The 21,003-nt window shown below is 38.7% G+C and overlaps 1 protein-coding gene across 2 annotated transcripts in view; it reads left to right on the top strand.

Moving 5' to 3' along the window:
• The first annotated feature begins 282 nt into the window (after positions 1–282).
• Positions 283–21,003, top strand: part of TBCA (tubulin folding cofactor A) — a 112,512-nt gene continuing 91,791 nt past the window's right edge. Inside the window, exon 1 of one of the 2 annotated variants that reach the window (XM_066273622.1) lies at positions 283–449. In XM_066273622.1, the coding sequence (XP_066129719.1) occupies positions 289–449 (161 nt within the window). In that variant the 5' untranslated portion in view covers positions 283–288. The remainder of the gene's footprint in view (positions 450–21,003) is intronic. The other variant, XM_066273621.1, reaches the window with a different exon arrangement.

Raw genomic sequence — 21,003 nt, 5'->3', positions numbered from 1 at the left:
CCCCACACGCCCGGGCTGTGGCAACCGGGAAAAGTAGCACTTCCGTCTACAGTAAGATGAGTGTGGGTCAGGCACTGAAAGGAAACCCACAGCAAGTTCCGCGAGGGCAGAGCTGGGTGGCCGCTGGGAGGGGGGGGAGGGGGGGAGGGGGGGGAGGGGGGGGAGGGGGGGGGAGGGGGGGAGGGGGGAGGCCCGCCGGGACCCCCACGCCCCCCAGACGCGGACGCAGAAAGTGACCCGTCCGGGACCCGCCCCCCAGGGCAGGGCAGCAGGCTGCGCGATCCGCGCATGCGCGGGACCTCGGCGGCGACAGCGACGCGACCGCCTCCTCCGCGCTTTCTTGCCGCGCGCGTTACCCCGGCTCTCCGCCCTCCTTCCCGCCGCGCTCCCAGGACCATGGCCGACCCTCGCGTGAGGCAGATCAAGATCAAAACCGGCGTGGTGAAGCGGTAAGGCGTCAGAGCGGCGCGGCCGCCAGCTCCTCCCCTCCCGCTTCACGGCGGCCGGAGCGGCCGGGCGGAGCGCAGGCCCGGGGCGGGGACGGGGCTCCGGGCCTCACGTAGGCGGCGGGGCCGGCGACAGGACCTCTGCCCTGGGAGTCCCAGCCGTAAGCGGCGGCGGCCGGGGATCGGAGGGGGCAGGCCCGTACATCGCGCGCGCCCCGGGTGTGCCCGCCCCGGCCGCGCCGGCCCACGGGAGGTTGCGGACTCGTTTGACGCGCGGGGAGCCCGGCCCTCAGGAGACCTGTTGGCTGCCCGAGGCCTGCCTCTCCCTGCCGACGTGCCTGGACCTCGCCCAGCTTCTGGGCGCTGCTAAGTCACTGTGCTCCATGGACCAGCCCTGTGATCCTCCCGGTCCTGACTGCTCATTTGAACCTTCATGTTCAGACACAAGATAAAACATTTTGGTGAGGCATTCCAGCAGAAAAGATAAAACAGGCTTATGAACAAGCAGGTTATTTTGCAGTAGAAATGTATCACCCCAATCAGCTGATTTTTTCCTTGTTACCCACCTTTTGTCCCTTTTAACATATTTCCTCTAGAGGAAGGACAAGGCCAAGGAGAGAATAAAGTCACTTTTTAAGGTACTGCCCTGGAGGGTTAGCAGTGCATTGCACTGTGCTTACCGAGAATCGTTTTTTTATTATTAAGGCAGTAACGAGATAGTATGAGCCTCTTCTGACGTGAGGCTACTTGGGTTCAAATCTTAATTTTCCCATTGATTATGGATTGTTGAATATATTACTTTGCACCGTGTCTCAGGTACCTCAGTTTCTCATTTGTAAAATGGAGAAAGTAAGCACCTCCTGCAGTTGCTGCAAAAGTGCCTGGTCTGCATACTGTTTAACATAGTATGATATGTGGCACATAGCCCGTGGCTAGTGAATGTTAACTAGTAAAATTGTTTGTATTCGCGTTTTACGGATGAGAAGTTAAACTAGAAAAACCAAACTAAGATCACAGTACTGGTTAGTGGCAGAGCAAGGGAAAGAACCACTTTCTGATCCTCAACTTTGTGTTTTAAGTACGATGCTTTTAAAAAAGAGTTTTGGGGGGTTTTTTTTAGTGAGAGGAGGGAAGGCAGAGAGACAGGCTCCCACTTGCACCAGGACTCCTGAGGGCCCACGGAATGAACTCTCTGGAGCCATGGCTGTGGGAGGGGATGAAGCCAGGGAGGGGTAGAGAAGCAAATGGTTGCTTCTCCTGTGTGCCGTGACTGGGAATTGAACCCTGGACATCCATACCACAGGCAGCTCTCTACCACTGAGCTAACCAGCCAGGGTGGCAAAATGACTTCTAATGATAGATTACCATTAATTACCTTTATGACCTTGTCATTTCTCATCCTAATGATCTATTCTAGTTTGTGAAATCACTCAGTTCAAGTAGTTCAATGTTTACAGTACATATTGTAGAGAAAACAAACTCATTTAGATAAGCTAAGTTATTAGGATTTCAAAAATTCCCAAGTACTTATGGAAACTGCTTGGAAATAAACTTTTGTTTTATTCAGCTTATTTCAATAATAGAGCATTATCAGATTTTAATTTTGATTCTTCAGTATTTCAGTAAATTTGTCATTTTTTAAAATCTTCATAATTTACTATATCAACTTGTTTATAAATTAATGGAAATATTTATTTTTTTATGGCTTTCCTTTTTTTGTGTGACAGAGTCAGAGAGATAGAGAGAGGGACAGATAGGGACAGACAGACAGGAAAGGAGAGAGATGAGAAGCATCAATCCTTCATTGCAGCTCCTTAGTTGTTCACTGATTGCTTTCTCATATGTACCTTGAGGGGGGGCTACACCAGAATGACTGACTCCTTGTTCAAGCCAGTGTGACCTTGGGCTCAAGCCAGCAACCATAGGGTTATATGTAGGGTCCCACACTCAAGCCAGCGACTCCATGCTCACACCAGCTGGATGAGCCCGGCCACCTCAGGGTTTTGAACTTGTGTCCTCTGCATCCCAGTTCGACACTATCCACTGTGCCACCACCTGGTCAGGTTAATGGCTTTTTGCTTTTTTTTTTTTTTATAGCTATAGCGTTCCCCATATGTACAAAAATGAGATTTTTTTTAAACCTAAAGTATCTATATTAGCTGTTTATTACACTTATTTTACTTTGGTAGATAACTATCTAAATCTGTAAATATTGTATCCTATTTTAAAAATTCTCCATTTTACCTTAGCAAAGAAGAAAAAGTAGATGAGGCAGATATAGCAACATATAAATGGTTGCTGGGGCTGAATAATCATGAGGCTTCATTGTATTCTCTATGTAAATTTTTTCATAATAAAAAGGTTTTTAAAGGTATGCATTTTTCTCCTCTCTCCAAACTTAACTTCAAAGTCTTCTTGATTAGTTTTATGATTCAGACATGTTCTTAGTTTTGTAACAGGGTTCTGTTCTTGGTTTCTTAAAGCAATGGTCTAAAACCAGCTTCTGTTCTCACCTTTTTTTAAGTCAGATGGTCACTTCTCGTAGCACTGTTTCTTTTCAGAAGTCACAACTTCTATTTGGAAGAAAGATTTAAGATCATAGTTCAAGCCCCTAATTTCTTCAGTTTTTTTCTCCAGGAATTGAGAGCCACTGGAAATATATTATACATACTAGTCCTGGAGTTCATTCTGAGAGTTTAGAGTTAGTGTCTAATCAAATCTGCTAGAATCCTTCAGGTGTTCCAGAAGTGTTCTTTAGTGAGATTTAGGAAGAAAGCTGGGCAGGCAGGAGGAATGTTACATGAATATGGAAGTAGGCAATAAATAGATGGTGGTTTGGCATCACAGAGTCAAAACAATGAGTGGAAAATGGATGTTTCAGTATCTTGGCAAACTAATGAAAGCAGTCTATGGCAGCCATATTAGAAATGGGAGTAGAAACTAGTTTCAGGGCATTATTTTAGGCCCTAGGGAAATAGAAGCCTCATGGAGGGCCCTAGTCTTAGAGGAACTTTGTTACAAAGGCAAAGTATCTGCGTTTAGAAAATGGATTTTAAGAGAGAGGTTAGATGCCTAGGAACAAGGAAAGAGTACAGTTACTAGGAATGACTTTTTTTTGACAGAGACAGATAGGGACAGACAGACAGACAGACATGGAGAGAGATAAGAAGCATCAATTCTTTGTTGTGGCTCCTTAGTTCAATGATTGCTTTCTCATATGTGCCTTGATGGGGGGCGGGGGAGCTACAGCAGAGCGAGTGACCCCTTGTTCAACCCAGTAACCTTGGGCTTAAGCTAGTGACCTTGGGCTTGAAGCCAGTGACCATGAGATCATGTTTATGATCCCATATTCAAGCTAGTGACCTCAGGGTTTCGAACCTGGGTCCTCCAGGTCCCAGTCTGATGCTCTATCCACTGCGCCACTGCCTGGTCAGGCAAGAATGACTTATAAAGTGAGAGTTGCACAGCAGTGAGGTTGACTTGGTCCTGATCTTCTAACTCTTAATACTTCTTAAATATTTCCTTCTCAGCAACAGGATTGTTTTTCCAGGACTAATTTTGGCTGTGAAACTATTCAATAAGAGGTGTGCAGTTTGGGTTGGATGGGTAATTATACTAAGTTTCTTCAAGCAGCAGCCTTTGTTCGTATGTGACTCACTATAAGTAGGTATTTGTTGGTACGTCAGGGTCTGGCAGGCTCTATTTTAATAATTTGGATCCCTGTGCTAAAAAGGTTGCTGGACGTACTGAGATCTGTGACTGAATCACAGCTAATCTGGCAGCCCTAGCAGTGAGTTACCAAATATTACTTCTAATTTTTTTCTCCAGTGCAGAACCGTAAAATTTCCCCCTTCTCTTTTAATATCTAGGTGGCATCAGTATACTGGTTTACCTGGGACTGAAGAGTTTCCAGGAATGTGTTACCTTCAGTGCTAAAACTGGGGAAGTCCCAGGCAAACCAGAATGATTAGCATTCATACCTTTTCTGTAACTAGCTAACATAGCACTGTTTTCTGTGTATTTGGAGACTATTTGTTGATAGATAGTACAACTGTGAATTGAATGTTGTACTTAAATTAAAATTTAAATGTATCCTGTAAATACAAATTCATGCCATAGTAGCTTTCTGTGTGTGTGTGTGTGTTAATTTAAAAAGTGATTTAGAAAATAATTTTCATGCAAGTAGAAAATACAGGATTGATGTCTTAAATATTGATATGGACTTTCAGCTAAATAATACATCCACAATAAGTTTCCAAATAGGATTTGTGTTTGTAAGTTTTCTTTTTCCAGTTCTGGTAAATTCAGGAAATTCTTCTGGAAGAATAAAATGTTTTTCTCTAACATAAAAGGTTCTTTAATACTTTTAAAGGCAATTTATTTTCAGTAAACCCTGCTAAACTAGCCCACTGGTGAGAGAATTAATTGATTAAAAATACTTTCTTAAATATATCATTTTGTAACCATTTTAGATTGGTATTGGCTTAAAATCCAATGTGAACAAAGAATGTTAGGGCATTGGAAATAGCACTGACTTTGGCCCATAGTTTTCCTCTGATTAAATGAATGTGACACCAGTAGATTAGAATGAGACTAGGACAATTCACACTGCAATTGTGTTAGTTTAACTTTAACAATCTTTTAACACTCTAGTTTAAATGTAGCTGACATACCATAATTACAAATCTACAAGCCTTCATTATAGAATTTTACATCATGAATCTGTGGGGAAATTGTATTGATTTTTTTTTTTTTAATAAAGCAAGCACCTTTCCCAAATGGTGACATCTTCCCAAGTTAGCTTATACTTACACCTCTGATATATAACTGTGTATGATATATCTATCATATACATACACACATATATGTTTATATATACACACTGTCTACGTACAGCAGGCATAAAAACAAGAAAAGGTTAAGTAAAATCTTCATGTTATTTCCTAAATTTATATATTCATATATTTATATTGACTGACATGAAAGTGAAATAATACGAATGACACATATACTATACTTACCTAGACATAGAGATATAGTTTTTCCACTTTAGCTGTTTATATACTTCTCATATTTAAAGTAGTGATGGATAGAAGTATGATAGACAATACCTGGAAGAGGTTAAGAATATAGACCTGTAAATTATTCCTGTAAGCTTTAGTAGCTCTATCATCATTTTTTCTCCTCTTTTCCTACATCATACCCTTTGATTTGAGTTAAAGCCAAGATAGCCAACTTCCTACCTTGAAATTTAGTTAACTCCTTTTGGAATTTCTGTAATATATCCAGTTCTGCAAAGTGATAGTCAAAGGCAGTGTCAAAATGGATTATGGGTGATCAGTTCTTCACCACCTTCTGCCAACTACTTGGCAAGCAGTGACTCTTAGGAGCTACACAGCTGGCAACCAGATGTGTCTTCAAGCTGAGAAGGGGAAAAGCTAAGGCCATTCATGGCCATGGTTTTTCCAACACAAGCTATATTAATTCTGCAAGTTAAATGTGAAAATAAAAGATCTTTTGACCCCTTTTGTGTGTGTATGTGTGTGTCTGTGTTCTGTTTTCATTGCATTTTTTTGTTTGGTAGGAATTTTTGAAAATCTGTAGTAAGCAAGAATGCAAAATTTTGTTAGTAATAGTAGTTCAGAACCTTAGAATGTAAATGCTTAGATGTGTGATCGATTCCATTTCCAACAATACATTTATAAAAGAACATAATTTCTATGTGATACTGTTTTGAGCCCAAATAGAGCTGATTTTTAAAAATGTATTGATTTTAGAGAGAGAAGAAGGGAGAGAGAGAGAAAGACAGAAACATCAGTCAATTCCTGTATGTACCCTGGCACAGGATCAAACTGGCAACCTCTGTGCTTCAGACTATGCTCTTAACAAACAAGCTATCTGGCCAGGGCAAGCTGATTTTTAAATAACATCATGGATCTGACTGATCTAAATTAATTATTTATTAGTTTCATTTGAAGTGCCGCCTTCCTGTCCATTTCTTTCTTTTCTTCCTCTTTGCCTATTATTTTGATTTTGGTCTTTATCATTTCCATGCATATTTTAAAAGTTTTCATTTATATGTGAATATACGTAAACCATATTATAATATTGTTCTCACTTAACAACTTTATATAAAGATAGACCCACACACACAGGAAACTGGTCATATTGGTTGTGTCCTTAGAGTGAAGCTGGAGGACAGGGATGGTGGAAATTCTTATAATTTTGAATCATGTGCTACCTATCAGAATATAAATTAATAATTAAAAAATTGTAAATAGCGTAATAGTATAGGGACATTTCTATAACTTTTGTGCATATATTTTTGATTTATTAATGTTGAAACATAGTTCTAATTCATTCTTTTGTATGAATGCACTAATATTTTTTTAATTCTATTTTTTTTATAAATTTTTATTAATGTTAATGGGGTGACATCAATAAATCAGGGTACATATATTCAAAGAAAACATGTCCAGATTATCTTGTCATTCACTTATGTTGCATACCCATCACCCAAAGTCAGAGTGTCCTCCGTCACCTTTTATCTAGTTTTCTTTGTGCCCCTCCCCCTCCCCCTCTCCTCCTTCCCTCCGGCGCTCCCCCTTCCCCCCCACCCCCGGTAACCACCACACTCTTGTCCATGTCTCTTAGTCTTGTTTTTATGTCCCACCTGTGTATGGAATCATGTAGTTCTAGTTTTTTTCTGATTTACTAATTTCACTCCGTATAATGTCATCAAGATCCCACCATTTTGTTGTAAATGATCTGATGTCATCATTTCTTATGGCTGAGTAGTATTCCATAGTGTATATGTGCCACATCTTCTTTATCCAGTCTTCTATTGAAGGGCTTTTTGGTTGTTTCCATGTTTTGGCCACTGTGAACAATGCTGCAATGAACATGGGGCTACATGTGTCTTTACGTGTCAATGTTTCTGAGTTTTGGAGGTATATACCCAGTAGAGGGATTGCTGGGTCATAAGGTAGTTCTATTTTCAGTTTTTTGAGGAACCACCATACTTTCTTCCATAATGGTTGCACTACTTTACAGTCCCACCAACAGTGAATGAGGGTTCCTTTTTCTCCACAGCCTCTCCAGCATTTGTATTACCTGCCTTGTTGATAATAGCTAATCTAACAGGGGTGAGGTGGTATCGCATTGTAGTTTTGATTTGCATTTCTCTAATAACTAATGAAGATGAGCATCTCTTCATAGATCTGTTGGCCATCTGTATTTCTTCCTTGGAGAAGTGTCTGTTCATGTCCTCTTCCCATTTTTTTATTGGATTGTTTGTTGTTGAGTTTTATAAGTTCTTTGTAAATTTTGGATATTAGGCCCTTATCTGAGCTGTTGTTTGAAAATATAATTTCCCATTTAGTTGGTTGTCTGTTTATTTTGTTGTCAGTTTCTCTTGCTGAGCAAAAACTTCTTAGTCTGATGTAGTCCCATTCATTTATTTTCTCCTTCACTTCCCTTCACTTTGGGGTCAAATTTATAAAATGCTCTTAAAACCAAGGTCCATGAGTTTAGAACCTATGTCTTCTTCTATGTACTTTATTGTTTCAGGTCTTATATTTAGATCTTTGATCCATTTTGAATTAATTTTCGTACAAGGGGACAAGCTGTAGTCTAGTTTCATTCTTTTGCATGTGGCTTTCCAGTTTTCCCAGCACCACTTGTTGAAGAGGCTTTCTTTTCTCCATTGTGTGTTGTTGGCCCCTTTATCAAAAATTATTTGACCATATATATGTGGTTTTATTTCTGGACTTTCTATTCTGTTCCATTGGTCTGAGTGTCTATTTTTCACCCAATACCATGCTGTTTTGATTATCGTGGCCCTATAATATAGTTTGAAGTCAGGTATTGTAATGCCCCCAGCTTTTTTTTTTTTTTTTTTCATCTTTCTGAAGCTGGAAACAGGAGAGACAGACAGACTCCCGCATGCGCCCGACCGGGATCCACCCGGCACGCCCACCATGGGGCGACGCTCTGCCCACCAGGGGGCGATGCTCTGCCCCTCCGGGGCGTCGCCATGTCGCGACCAGAGCCACTCTAGCGCCTGAGGAAGAGGCCACAGAGCCATCCCCAGCGCCCGGGCCATCTTTGCTCCAATGGAGCCTTGGCTGCGGGAGGGGAAGAGAGAGACAGAGAGGAAAGCGCGGCGGAGGGGTGGAGAAGCAAATGGGCACTTCTCCTATGTGCCCTGGCCGGGAATCGAACCCGGGTCCTCCGCACGCTAGGCCGACGCTCTACCGCTGAGCCAACTGGCCAGGGCTTGTAATGCCCCCAGCTTTTGCTTTGGCTAATCGGGGGTTTTTATAGTTCCATATAACTCTGATGATTTTTTGTTCCATTTCTTGAAAGAATGTCATAGGAATTTTGATGGGAATTGCATTAAATTTATTTATTGCTTTGGGTAATATGGCCATTTTGATTATATTTATTCTTCCTATCCACGAACAAGGAATATTTTTCCATCTCATTGTATCTTTTTTGATTTCCCTTAACAATGCTTTGTAGTTTTCGTTATATAGGTCCTTTACATTCTTTGTTATGTTTATTCCTAGGTATTTTATTTTTTTGTTGCAATCGTGAAGGGGATTATTTTTTATTTTATTTTTTTTACAGAGACAGAGAGAGAGTCAGAGAGAGGGATAGACAGGGACAGACAGACAGGAACGGAGAGAGATGAGAAGCATCAATCATTAGTTTTTCATTGTGCGTTGCAACACCTTAGTTGTTCATTGATTGCTTTCTCACATGTGCCTTGACCGCGGGCCTTCAGCAGACCGAGTAACCCCTTGCTGGAGCCAGCGACCTTGGGTTCAAGCTGGTGGGCTTCTTCTCAAACCAGATGAGCCCGCACTCAAGCTGGCGACCTCGGGGTCTCGAACCCGGGTCCTCTGCATCCCAGTCCGACGCTCTATCCACTGCGCCACCGCCTGGTCAGGCGGATTATTTTTTTGAGTTCGTTTTCTAATATTTCATTGTTGGCATAGAGAAAGGCTATGGACTTTTGTATGTTAATTTTGTATTCTGTGACCTTACTGTATTGTTTTATTGTTTCTAGTAATCTTTTTGTGGAGTCTTTCGGGTTTTCCATGTATAGGATCATATCATCTGCAAAAAGTGATACCTTTACTTCTTCTTTTCTGATATGGATGCCTTTTATTTCTTTTTTTTTGTTTTTTTTCATTTTTCTGAAACTGGAAACAGGGAGAGACAGTCAGACAGACTCCCGCATGTGCCCGACCGGGATCCACCCGGCACGCCCACCATGGGGCGACGCTTTGCCCACCAGGGGGCGATGCTCTGCCCATCCTGGGCGTTGCCATGTTGCGACCAGAGCCACTCTAGCGCCTGGGGCAGAGGCCACAGAGCCATCCCCAGCGCTCGGGCCATCTTTGCTCCAATGGAACCTTGGCTGCGGGAGGGGAAGAGAGAGACAGAGAGGAAGGCACGGCGGAGGGGTGGAGAAGCAAATGGGCACTTCTCCTATGTGCCCTGGCCGGGAATCGAACCCTGGTCCTCCGCACGCTAGGCCAACGCTCTACCGCTGAGCCAACCAGCCAGGGCCTTGGATGCCTTTTATTTCTTTCTCTTGTCTGATTGCTCTGGCCAGAACTTCTAGCACCACGTTAAATAAGAGTGGAGAGAGTGGGCAACCCTGTCTTGTTCCTGATTTAAGGTGGAAAGTCTTCAGTTTTATGCCATTTAATATGATGTTGGCTGATGGTTTATCATAAATGGTCTTTATCACGTTGAGATATTTTCCTTCTATGCCCATTTTGTTGAGTGTCTTAAACATAAAGTTGTGTTGTATTTTATCAAATGCCTTTTCTGCATCTCTTGATAAGATCATGTGGTTTTTTTTCTTTGTTTTGTTGATGTGGTGTATTACGTTAACCGTTTTACGTATGTTGAACCATCCTTGAGATTCTGGGATGAATCCCACTTGATCATGATGTATTATTTTTTTAATATGTTGTTGTATTCGCTTTGCCAGTATTTTGTTTAGTATTTTAGCATCTGTATTCATTAGAGATATTGGTCTGTAGTTTTCTTTTTTTGTGTTTGTCCTTGCCCGGTTTTGGTATGAGGGTCATGTTGGCCTCATAAAATGTGTTTGGAAGTATTGCTTCTTCTTCAGTTTTTTGGAAGACCTTCTGTAGAATAGGGACCAAGTCTTCTTTGAATGTTTGATAGAATTCACTAGTATAGCCGTCTGGGCCTGGACTTTTATTTTTGGGGAGGTTTTTAATGGTTTTTTTCTATTTCTTCTCTACTAATAAGCCTGTTTAGGCTTTCTGCTTCTTCTTGACTCAGTCTAGGAAGGTTGTATTGTTCTAGGAATTTATCCATTTCTTCTAGGTTGTTGAATTTAGTGACATAAAGTTTTTCATAGTATTCTACAATAATTCTTTGTATATCTACGATGTCCGTGGTGATTTCTCCTCTTTCATTTTGGATTTTGTTTATATGAGTTCTTTCTCTTTTTTCCTTGGTAAGTCTTGCCAGGGTTTTGTCAATTTTGTTGATCTTTCCAAAGAACCAGCTCCTTGTTCTGTTAATTTTTTCTATAGTTTTTCTGTTCTCTATTTCATTTATTTCTGCTCTGATTTTTATTATCTCCTTTCTTCTGCTGGTTTTGGGTTGTTTTTTTTCTTCTTTTTCCAGTTCATTAAGGTGTGAAGTTAAGTGGTTCACTTGGACTCTATCTTGTTTGTTCATATAGGCCTGAAGTGATACGAACTTCCCTCTTATCACTGCTTTTGCTGCATCCCAGAAATTCTGATATGTCGTATTGTCATTTTCATTTGTGTGTATATATCTTTTGATCTCTGCGCTTATTTCTTCTTTGACCCATTCATTTTTTAAAAGTATGTTGTTTAGTTTCCACATTTTTGTGGGATTTTTTCCCTCTTTTTTGCAGTTGAATTCTAGTTTCAAGGCTTTATGATCAGAAAATATACTTGGTACAATTTCAATTTTTCTGAATTTGTTGATATTATTTTTATGGCCCAACATATGGTCAATTCTTGAGAATGTTCCATGTACACTAGAGAAAAATGTATACTCTGTCGCTTTGGAATGAAGTGTCCTGTAGATATCTATCATATCCAAGTTCTCTAGTGTTTCGTTTAAGGCCACTATATCTTTATTGATTTTCTGTTTGGATGACCGATCTAGAGCCGTCAGCGGTGTATTGAGGTCTCCAAGTATGATTGTATTTTTGTCAGTTTTTGTTTTTAGGTCAAAAAGTAGCTGTCTTATATATTTTGGTGCTCCTTGGTTTGGTGCATATATATTAAGGATTGTTATGTCTTCTTGATTCAGCATCCCCTTAATCATTATGAAATGACCATTTTTGTCTCTGAGTACTTTTGCTGTTTTGTAGTCAGCATTATTAGATATGAGTATTGCTACACCTGCCTTTTTTTGGATGTTATTTGCTTGGAGTATTGTTTTCCAGCCTTTCACTTTGAATTTGTTTTTATCCTTGTTGCTTAGATGTGTTTCTTGTAGGCAGCATACAGTTGGATTTTCTTTTTTAATCCATTCTGCTACTCTGTGTCTTTTTATTGGTGAATTTAATCCATTTACGTTTAGTATAATTATTGACACTTGTGGATTTCCTATTGCCATTTTAGAAATTGCTTTCTGTTAGTTTTGTATCTTGTTTGATTCTTCTCTTTTGTTTTTCTGTCATTTGTTTTTGTTTGTTTGTATTCCATACATCTTTCCTCTGTTGCTACCTTTTTTAAGTCATGTGCTTTTGTGGTGGTTTTCTCAAGGGTGGTTACCATTAAGTAATGAAAAGGGTACCTACCATATTCATTGTAGTACCCTATCTTGCGAGTGTTTCTGCACTTCATCGTCTTTTGCTACTGTTAATCTCTGTTCTCTCCCCTTTTTTTTTGCTTTTGTTGTCACAGTTTAAATTTGGTTTTATTGTGTTCTTGGTGGAGCTTTTACTTGTGGTTTTGTTTTTGTTTTGTTTTTTTCTTTGGATCTGGTTGGAAAACCCCCTTTAGTATTTCCTGGAATGGGGGTTTTCTGATGATAAATTCCCTCATCTTTTCTGTATTTGTGAATGTTTTTATTTCTCCTTCGTACTTGAAGGACAGCTTTGATGGGTATAGTATTCTTGGCTGATAGTTCCTCTCTTTCAGGACTTTAAATATTGGGGTCCACTCTCTTCTAGCTTGTAGAGTTTCTGCTGAAAAATCTGATGATAATCTAATAGACCTTCCTTTATATGTTGTATTCTTCTTTTCCCTGACTGCCTTGAGAATTTTTTCTTTGTCATTGGTTTGTGCCATTTTCATTATGCTGTGCCTTGGAGTAGGTTTGTTGTGGTTAAGAAAACTCGGTGTTCTGTTTGCGTCTTGAATTTGAGGTTTTAGTTCTTTCCACAGGCTTGGGAAGTTCTCGTCTATTATTTGTTTGAATAAATTCTTCATTCTATTTTCTTTCTCCTCTCCCTCTGATATACCTATTATTCTTATGTTATTATTTTTGATGGAGTTAGACAACTCCTGTAGGGCTTTCTCATTTTTTAAAAATTTTTGAGTCTCTCTCTTCTTCTCTCTGTTGTGCCTCAAGTTGCTTGTCTTCTATGTCACTAATCCTATCTTCTATCTGGCCTGTTCTGTTAGCTAAGCTTGTTACTTCGTTTTTAACTTCATGAATTGAGTTTTTCATTTCTGTTTGATTTGTTTTTATAGTTTCAATTTCCTTGCTAATATATTTTTTGTGTTCGTTGAGTTGTTTTCTGAGCTCCCTAAATTGCCTTTCTGTGTTTTCTTGTATATCTCTGAGTATTTTTAGGATTTCTATTTTAAATTCTCTGTCATTTAGCTCCAAGGTTTCCAATATATTAAATTTTTTCTCCATAGATTTTTCCACATCTATCTGTGTTACTTCTCTTTCTTTTGTATCCATGATATTTGATTTCCTTTTTCTTAATGGCATCTGAGAGTGGTCTTGTTAATTGCAGTTTGCCTTCAGGGTGTGAAACTCTCGGATTCTCTAAGAATAGGTTTTTCTGTCTCTGGTTGTTGAACTTGTTGAAATTTTGGGGAGATTTTTTGGTCGTGTCCTCACAGTGCCATTTCTATGACGTCCTCATTCTATTTTTTTAAGTTTTTTTTTCCACTCTTGTTTTTTACTTTTACAAATGGTACTACCATGTGTTTTGTTAAATATGGCTCCTAGTGCATATAGGTAACAGTGTAAGGCAGAGTTTCCCAAGCAGTGAGCCCTAAATGGATTACAGGTGTATGGAGATATAGCTCTCCTTACCTTTCAGGATGGCCAGGTATGGCCAAGAACAGCCATAAGGTATGAGTGAAGAGCTTTTCAGACAGAAGAAACAGTAAATACAAAGGCTTGAAAAAGAGAGCAAAGTTGGCCAGTTTGAGTAGCAACAACGAAGTGAGAGAGAGGAAAATGCATAGGAGCAAACAGGAGAAAGGGTATAGTATAGACCTTATAGGACCTAGTGTTTAAGGACTTGAGCTCAGGTGTCAGATCAGATGTCAACACTTCTGAAAAGTCTCCTAGCTGTCTGCAAAGTTAGTGCTCCCTTCTCTGTGTTTTTAAAGAACTTTGTAGTTTTCACAAAGAAAGTACTAAAGATACATTTAAGCTATCTGTTCTATCCTCTATACCAGGGGTAGTCAACCTATTTATACCTGCTGCCCACTTTTGTATTTCTGTTAGTAGTAAAATTTTCTAACCGCCCACCGGTTCCACAGTAATGGTGATTTATAAAGTAGGGAAGTAACTTTTCTTTATAAAATTTATAAAGCAGAGTTACAGCAAGTTAAAGCATATAATAATTACTTACCAAGTACTTTATGTCAGATTTTCGCTAAGTTTGGCAGAATAAATCTTTATAAAACAACTTACTATAGTTAAATCTTTCTTTTTATTTATACTTTGGTTGCTCCGCTACCACCCACCATGGAAGCTGGAACGCCCACTAGTGGGTGGTAGGGACCAGGTTGACTACCACTGCTCTATACTATTGGTTTTGAAAGATCCCATGGGGTCCTGATACCTTTTCAGGGAGTCTGCAAGGTCAAAAGTAGTTTCACTGTAGTACTAAGACATTTGCCTTTTTCACTTTCATTTTCTCGTAATTGTACAATCAAGTTTTCCAGATGCTATGTGATATGTGATTGAATTGCAATAGATTGCATGCAGCAGCAGATACGAGAATTCAGATGCTTTTGGGGAAAATATAGTTATGTTTAATAAAAATTGGTTATTTTTGTTACATGTGCACTTACTTTTAGGTGGATTACATATATTTAGATCATTTTAATTTAAAAAATATTTTTAAATTGTTCAGTTTTAATTTTTTGTACAGTAAATATTAATAGACATAATTCACATAAGCTAAAGTTCTTTGGGTCCTGTGATATGTGATTTATAATAAACATATCTTATATCTTTCTCCCCATTTTTGATAGAGTTCCTAAAACCCTTGTAATTTCCTAAGTGAAGGGACAGGTAGAAGGTGTATTTTGTTACGTTAATGAGCCAACTTTTGGAAAGCCCTTAAATTACCTAAGAAGGAGGGCTTACTGCCAGGGGAACCAACCATGATTCAAGGTTTGGAACTTTTAGTCCCATCTCCTGACCTCTGGGGTAGGGGTGGGGATTGGAGTTTAAATGAGTCACCTGCGGCCAATGATTTAATAAATCATGCCTGTGTAATGAAGCTGCCATAAAAACCCCAAAGGGCAGGATTCAGAGAGCTTTCAGGTTGTCGAACCAGAAAGCATTCACATACAGCAAAGCCAGGCCCCAATTCCTCAGGGACAGAAGCTGCTGCTTTCAGGACTTCACACTATATCTCTCTTCATCTGGCTGATTTGTATTCTCTAATAGCCTTTGTAATAAACTAATAATCTATTAAATGCACTGGTTTTCTGAGTTCTGTGAGCAGCTCTAGCAAGTTAATCAAACCAGAAGAAGGAGTCCTTGGAACCAACAACTTGAGTTTTCACTTGGCCGGAACAGTCTTGTGGGTTTTAGCCCTTAATCCAGTGGTTCTCAGAGTGTGCGCCAGGGCGCACTGGTGTGCCCTAGAAGATTTCCAGGCGCCCTACGGTATTCCTGAGAAATATGTGCCTGTTGGGGACCAAAAAACCAATAGGGTTTTTGGAGTTTAGATTTTCGGGGGACAGAGGTGTGGGGAATTGGCTGTAAGCTGACAGTCTGCCCAACTCCCCACCTCACTTGCCTGATTAGGTTGCAAAAGGCTGTTAAGCTGTGGTGCTGGATTGTTTACACTACACCTCTCCCCCCCCCCCCCCCCCCCCATGTTTCCCAGAGAGACTGGAGGCAGGTTTCTTCTATCCTTTGTCTGGTGTAAAGTTAAGATGATATGTATGGTGGGGTTTTGGATTGATGATTAAACATAAGGAATTGTCTGTTGAAGCCATTTGGATTTCTATAAAAGGATATGTGGCAATGTCTAAAACAGCTTTGAACATTTTACTACAATTTTCAACATCCTATTTATGTGAATTAGGATTTTCTACCCTTAACACAATTAAGAGTAAAAAGAGAGGAATTCTTCAATGTATTGACGAGGAAATGAGAGTTTGCCTTTCAAATATATGCCCAAACATTGAAGAAATCGCTAGGACACATAAGGCTCATGTTTCTCATAAACACAAGAATGAAAAAACTTAACACATTAGTGCCGGGACCTGCCAAATTTACTAAATCTTACTAAGACTGTATCTATATATATAAAAAGATAACTTTTTTGTCTATTTTTATTTTTTAAGCCCTCTTTTTTATGAATTCTAAAAAGCATAGCTCAAAATATGTAACATAAAAATTTTTTAATGTCAGAATAAATTAAATTTTCTTATTTATTTTATTTAATTACCATAAAAGCACACTTGGACTTTATATATATATTTTTTTAATATTTGACTTAATTATTATAACATATTTCTCAGAAATTTGTATATAGTGCGCCTACAATTATTTGTAGGATTTTGAATGCTCCCCAACTTCAAAAAGTTTGAGAACCACTGCCTTAACCTGTGGAATTTGAATCTAAAAAGTATTAAGTTATTTTGAGACCCAAGAGTTTGAGAACCACAACCTTATTATGTAAAAGAATCAATTATCTTCATTCATTCATTCATTTATTTTTTAAATGTTTATTTTAATGATTTTGGAGAGAGAGGAAGGGAGAGAGACAGGAACATCCATCTGTTCCTGCATATGCCTTGACTGGGGATTGAACCAGCAACCTCTGTGCTTTGGGATGATGCTTTAACAAACCGAGCCATCTGGTCAGAGCACCTTTAAAAAGACATTTTACCCAGGCTGTACCCTTTAAAATTCTAGTTCTTTAAGTGTAGGGCAGGATCCAAGAATTTGTATGTGCTACAAACATTAGTGTAATTCCTTTGTATATGTTCCTCTAACCACACCTTGAGAAGCATTGTACAATGCTGAGCTTCTGGAATCACAGGACTGTTTTGTACATGTCTGTACCTTTAGTCTACTGTTAATTAATATGTGCTCAGTAGCGTTTGTTGAATGACTGGATGGGTGTAGATCCAGGTGAAGTCAAGATGTTTTCTTATTTAAAATGGAGAATTTAAATTGGAATGACTAGCAATGACTTTTGTTATGTGAAAGGAGAAAGAGACTTTTGAATTGTTTTTATTTAATTCTCATGATAAAGGAAGTCAGTCTAATATTTATATGATTATTTATATGATATGCCCAAATATCATATAAATAATATTTATATGATATATTTCACATATATTTTTCCATAATGGAGACCCCCCCAATATGTGTTAAAAATATTTTAAAAGATATTTTTATGGAAAAGTTTCCCCAAATATGTACTTGATTCATCAAATAACACCGAGTTTTTCTGTAATGACTTTTTCTCCACAGCTGGGATGAATATTATTTCTACAGACTTTTAAAAATTATTGAACACGGAGTTAAAAGTAAAGGTGGAGGATGTAAGATGTGTTATAAGGAATGGATCCAAATTGTTTACCCAAACAATATTTTCTTCCTTTGGATCTTAGTTGCACATAATTAAATTAATCTTAATTCTTGGTTTGTGCCACATACTTATTATTGGTTCATGTATGGCCCTTTTTAATTTGTTTTTTGCCTCTAGTTATTTACTTTCAAATAATATATTAGTAATATGAACACATCAAGAACTAAAATACTGATAACTATCTATAGTAATTTTGTGCTCCTGCACTCACTTGAGATAACTAGTTTTGTTTTACTTTGTTTTCTTATTTTCCATAATTTTATTATTTGTATATTACTAAGAAGTATATCATTTAGTTATTTTTTAACAATGGATATCCTCTGGGACTTAATGTTTTTCAGTCATTGTTACATTGGTAAGATTTATCCATATTTTACATTTAGATGTAGTACTTCCATTTTGACTTGTATAATATTCCATTGTGTGATAATACCACAGTTTGTCCATTCTTCTATTGATGGGCATTTCTTATAGATTGTTCCAGTTATTAACTGTTTCTATGTACATGCTTGTTCATGTCTTTGGTAATGACATAGGAGAGTTTTTCTTGGGTATTTATTCAGGAATGGAATTTTGGAGCCAAAAGGTATGTGAATGTTCTACTTTGTAAGATGATGTTATATTGCTTTCCAAAGGGATTGTTCCATTTTTATTTTCCACAGTATTGTATGAGTTCCTTTTATTTATCCACAATCTTTCCAAAGGTTGGTAAACATCTTAATTTTATTATAATAATACTGTTTTTGTTTGCTCTATATTTTGTAAAAAAATTAAATTATTTTGATTACCTTTTAAAACAAGCATTCCCCACAGATAAAGAGAAGAAAGGAGATAAAAGGCTCCTGTCCCACAACCACATAATCAAATCCTTGTGTAGAATAATGTTTATGCCTTGGGCAACCCATGGCTTTTATGTGGAGGGGAGGCAAGTCTTTTGAAAAGGGCAACCCCATCCATTTCCAGGACGGTACTTTTGGTGTACCTGATGGGTAAGGGGCAGGCCTGCAAATAGAAGTCTGGATAGTGGGTCCTTAAAACCCTTTTTGTGCTGAGTAGTTCAGGGGCTGAAGTCAAAGAAGGCCAACAATAATACTTTTCAAAGTTTCTTTCAGGTGTTATTATGTTTGTTTTTTACAGTTCTGTTGAGATAGAATTGACATGTAACATTGTATTAGTTCAACATGATGATTTGAAATAGATATATTTTGCAAAATGATTATTACAGTAAGTTAACATTCACATAGTTATATTGCTTTCTTGTGATGAGAACTTTTACAGTTTACTTTTTTAGCTACTTTCAGATATACAATATAGTATTGTTAACGATAGTTACCAGATTGTACATTATATCCCCAGAACTTATTTATCAGGAAGTTTTTACCATTTAGCCACCGTCACCCATATCCTACACCCCTTCCCTCACTAATGTTTTATTTTCTTTCTTTTTTTTGAGAGAGAGAGACAGAGAGACAGGCACGAGAGAGATGAGGAGCATCAGTCTGTAGTAGCAGCACTTTAGTTGTTCATTGATTGCTTCTGATACATGCCTTGACTAGGGAGCTCCAGCTGAACCAGCTATCTCTTTCTTAAGCCAGTGACCTTTGGGCTCAAACCAGCGACCATGGGATCATGTTAATGATCCTACACTCAAGCTGGATGAGCCTTCGCTTAAGCCATTGGGGTTTTCAACCTGGGACCTCAGAGTCTCAGGTCTATGCTCTATCCATGGTGCTACCAGCAGTCAGGCAAGTTTGGTTATTTTATAGATTTACTTTCTTTCTGTCTCTCTCTCTCTCTCTCGGTCTCTCTGTCTGTGTCTCTCTGTGTGTGTGTAAGTTCTGCTGTTGCTTTAGGCTCAGCTTTAGCTCCTTTATTTCCCTTCATTTCATTGTCTTGTTAAGGTCTGATCCTCTGTATCACAGCTAGAGAAGAATGCTGTCTTAATTATTTCCTCTCGCTTTTTTTTTTCTTTTTTCCAAGTGAGAGGAGGAGAGATAGACTCCCACATGTGCCCCAATTGGGACCCACCTGGCAACCCCATCTAGGGATGATGCTATGCCTATCTAGGGCCAGGCTCACAACCAAGCTATTTTTAGCACCTGGGTTGGAGGCTCCACAGAGCTATACTCAGCACCCCAGGCCAACACACTCAAACCAATCAAGCCATGGCTGTGGGAGGAGAAGAGATGGGGGGGAGGGGGGGAGAAGCAGATGGTTGCTTCTCCTGTGTGCCCTGACTAGGAATCGAACCTGGGACTTCGACACACAGGGCCGACACTCTACCATGAACCAACCAGCCAGGGCCTTCTCACTTTCCAACTCTTTTTGTCCAGCTCAGTGCTGTTCTTTAATTAGAGTGTACTGGAGAGAAGAGGAAAGGACAGAGAAACCTCTTTTGCTTTGAAATCCCAATTCTTTGTTCTCACAGACTCTGTTCCAGTCTTTCATCCTCACTCCTAGGTGGTAGAAGAGTCACCACTTTAGTGGCAAGGACCGCAATAAATTAAGAGGCATTTTTGATATCCAGGTTGTAATTTTGATTTTTTTCCTTACCAGAAATGTAATTATTCATGGTATTATATAATTATGTATACTATGTAGTATTCTGTGGGAAATGTTTCACACACATTGAAGTACTTAAATAGGGTTAAATAGGCTTTTTTGGGACAACTTATGAAGCTTAACATCAGATATAGCATTTTTTCCTATGGAAAACATGCGTACTGAAATCTCTAAAAACTTGATTATAGTAAACATCTTTGCAGTATAACTCAGTCCCTAATTGAAGAATGCTGAAATTATATTGTGTGATGATTTGGTTTCATGTTTACTTTAAATTTTTTTCTGTCTCTTGCTTTTATGTAATATTGTCAGCTATTAATGTGTCTCTTATTCTTCAGGCTTCTAATACTTCCATTTAATATCTGTCACTATTCTTTTTTGCTACTGCTAACCAAAAATTCAAACTGTTTTCATTTACTTCTGGATAGTGATATGAAAATTTAGATTGTCAGAAGTTTGCTCTGTGATTATTGATTTACTTGGACTAATTTCTCTCTCTAGCCACCATAATATTGTACATTAATCTCCTATAGAATATAAGCTCCGTGAAGACAGGGACCCATTCCCCAGAGGCTTGATACCAAAAGGGACTCTTGGTAAATATTATAAAATGAATGAATTTCATTTTTTAAGATTTTTGAGAACAGAAACAACGTCTTAGTCTTCATCCCCCTTTAATGTATTTTTAAATACTTTATACTAGTCTTCTGAACAATTTTCAGTGTCGATATGGCACAAAATTCCAAAGGTACAAAGAAATATATAGTGAAACATAAGTCTGCTGCCCCTGTCCACAAGCCGACCTATTTTCCCCCTTTGGAGCCAACATCATTACCTATTTTTGTGTATATGTACATCCTTCTAGAGATATTCTGTACATGCACAAGTATTTATTTTTATATCTTTAAATACAAAAACAAATGATAA

This window comes from Saccopteryx bilineata, chromosome 4 (genome assembly GCF_036850765.1).
Source record: "Saccopteryx bilineata isolate mSacBil1 chromosome 4, mSacBil1_pri_phased_curated, whole genome shotgun sequence".
In the NCBI taxonomy this organism is placed as follows: Eukaryota; Metazoa; Chordata; class Mammalia; order Chiroptera; family Emballonuridae; genus Saccopteryx; species Saccopteryx bilineata.
The sequence above is the reverse complement of the archived record's forward strand: the minus strand, read 5'-3'. Positions and strand labels throughout refer to the sequence as shown.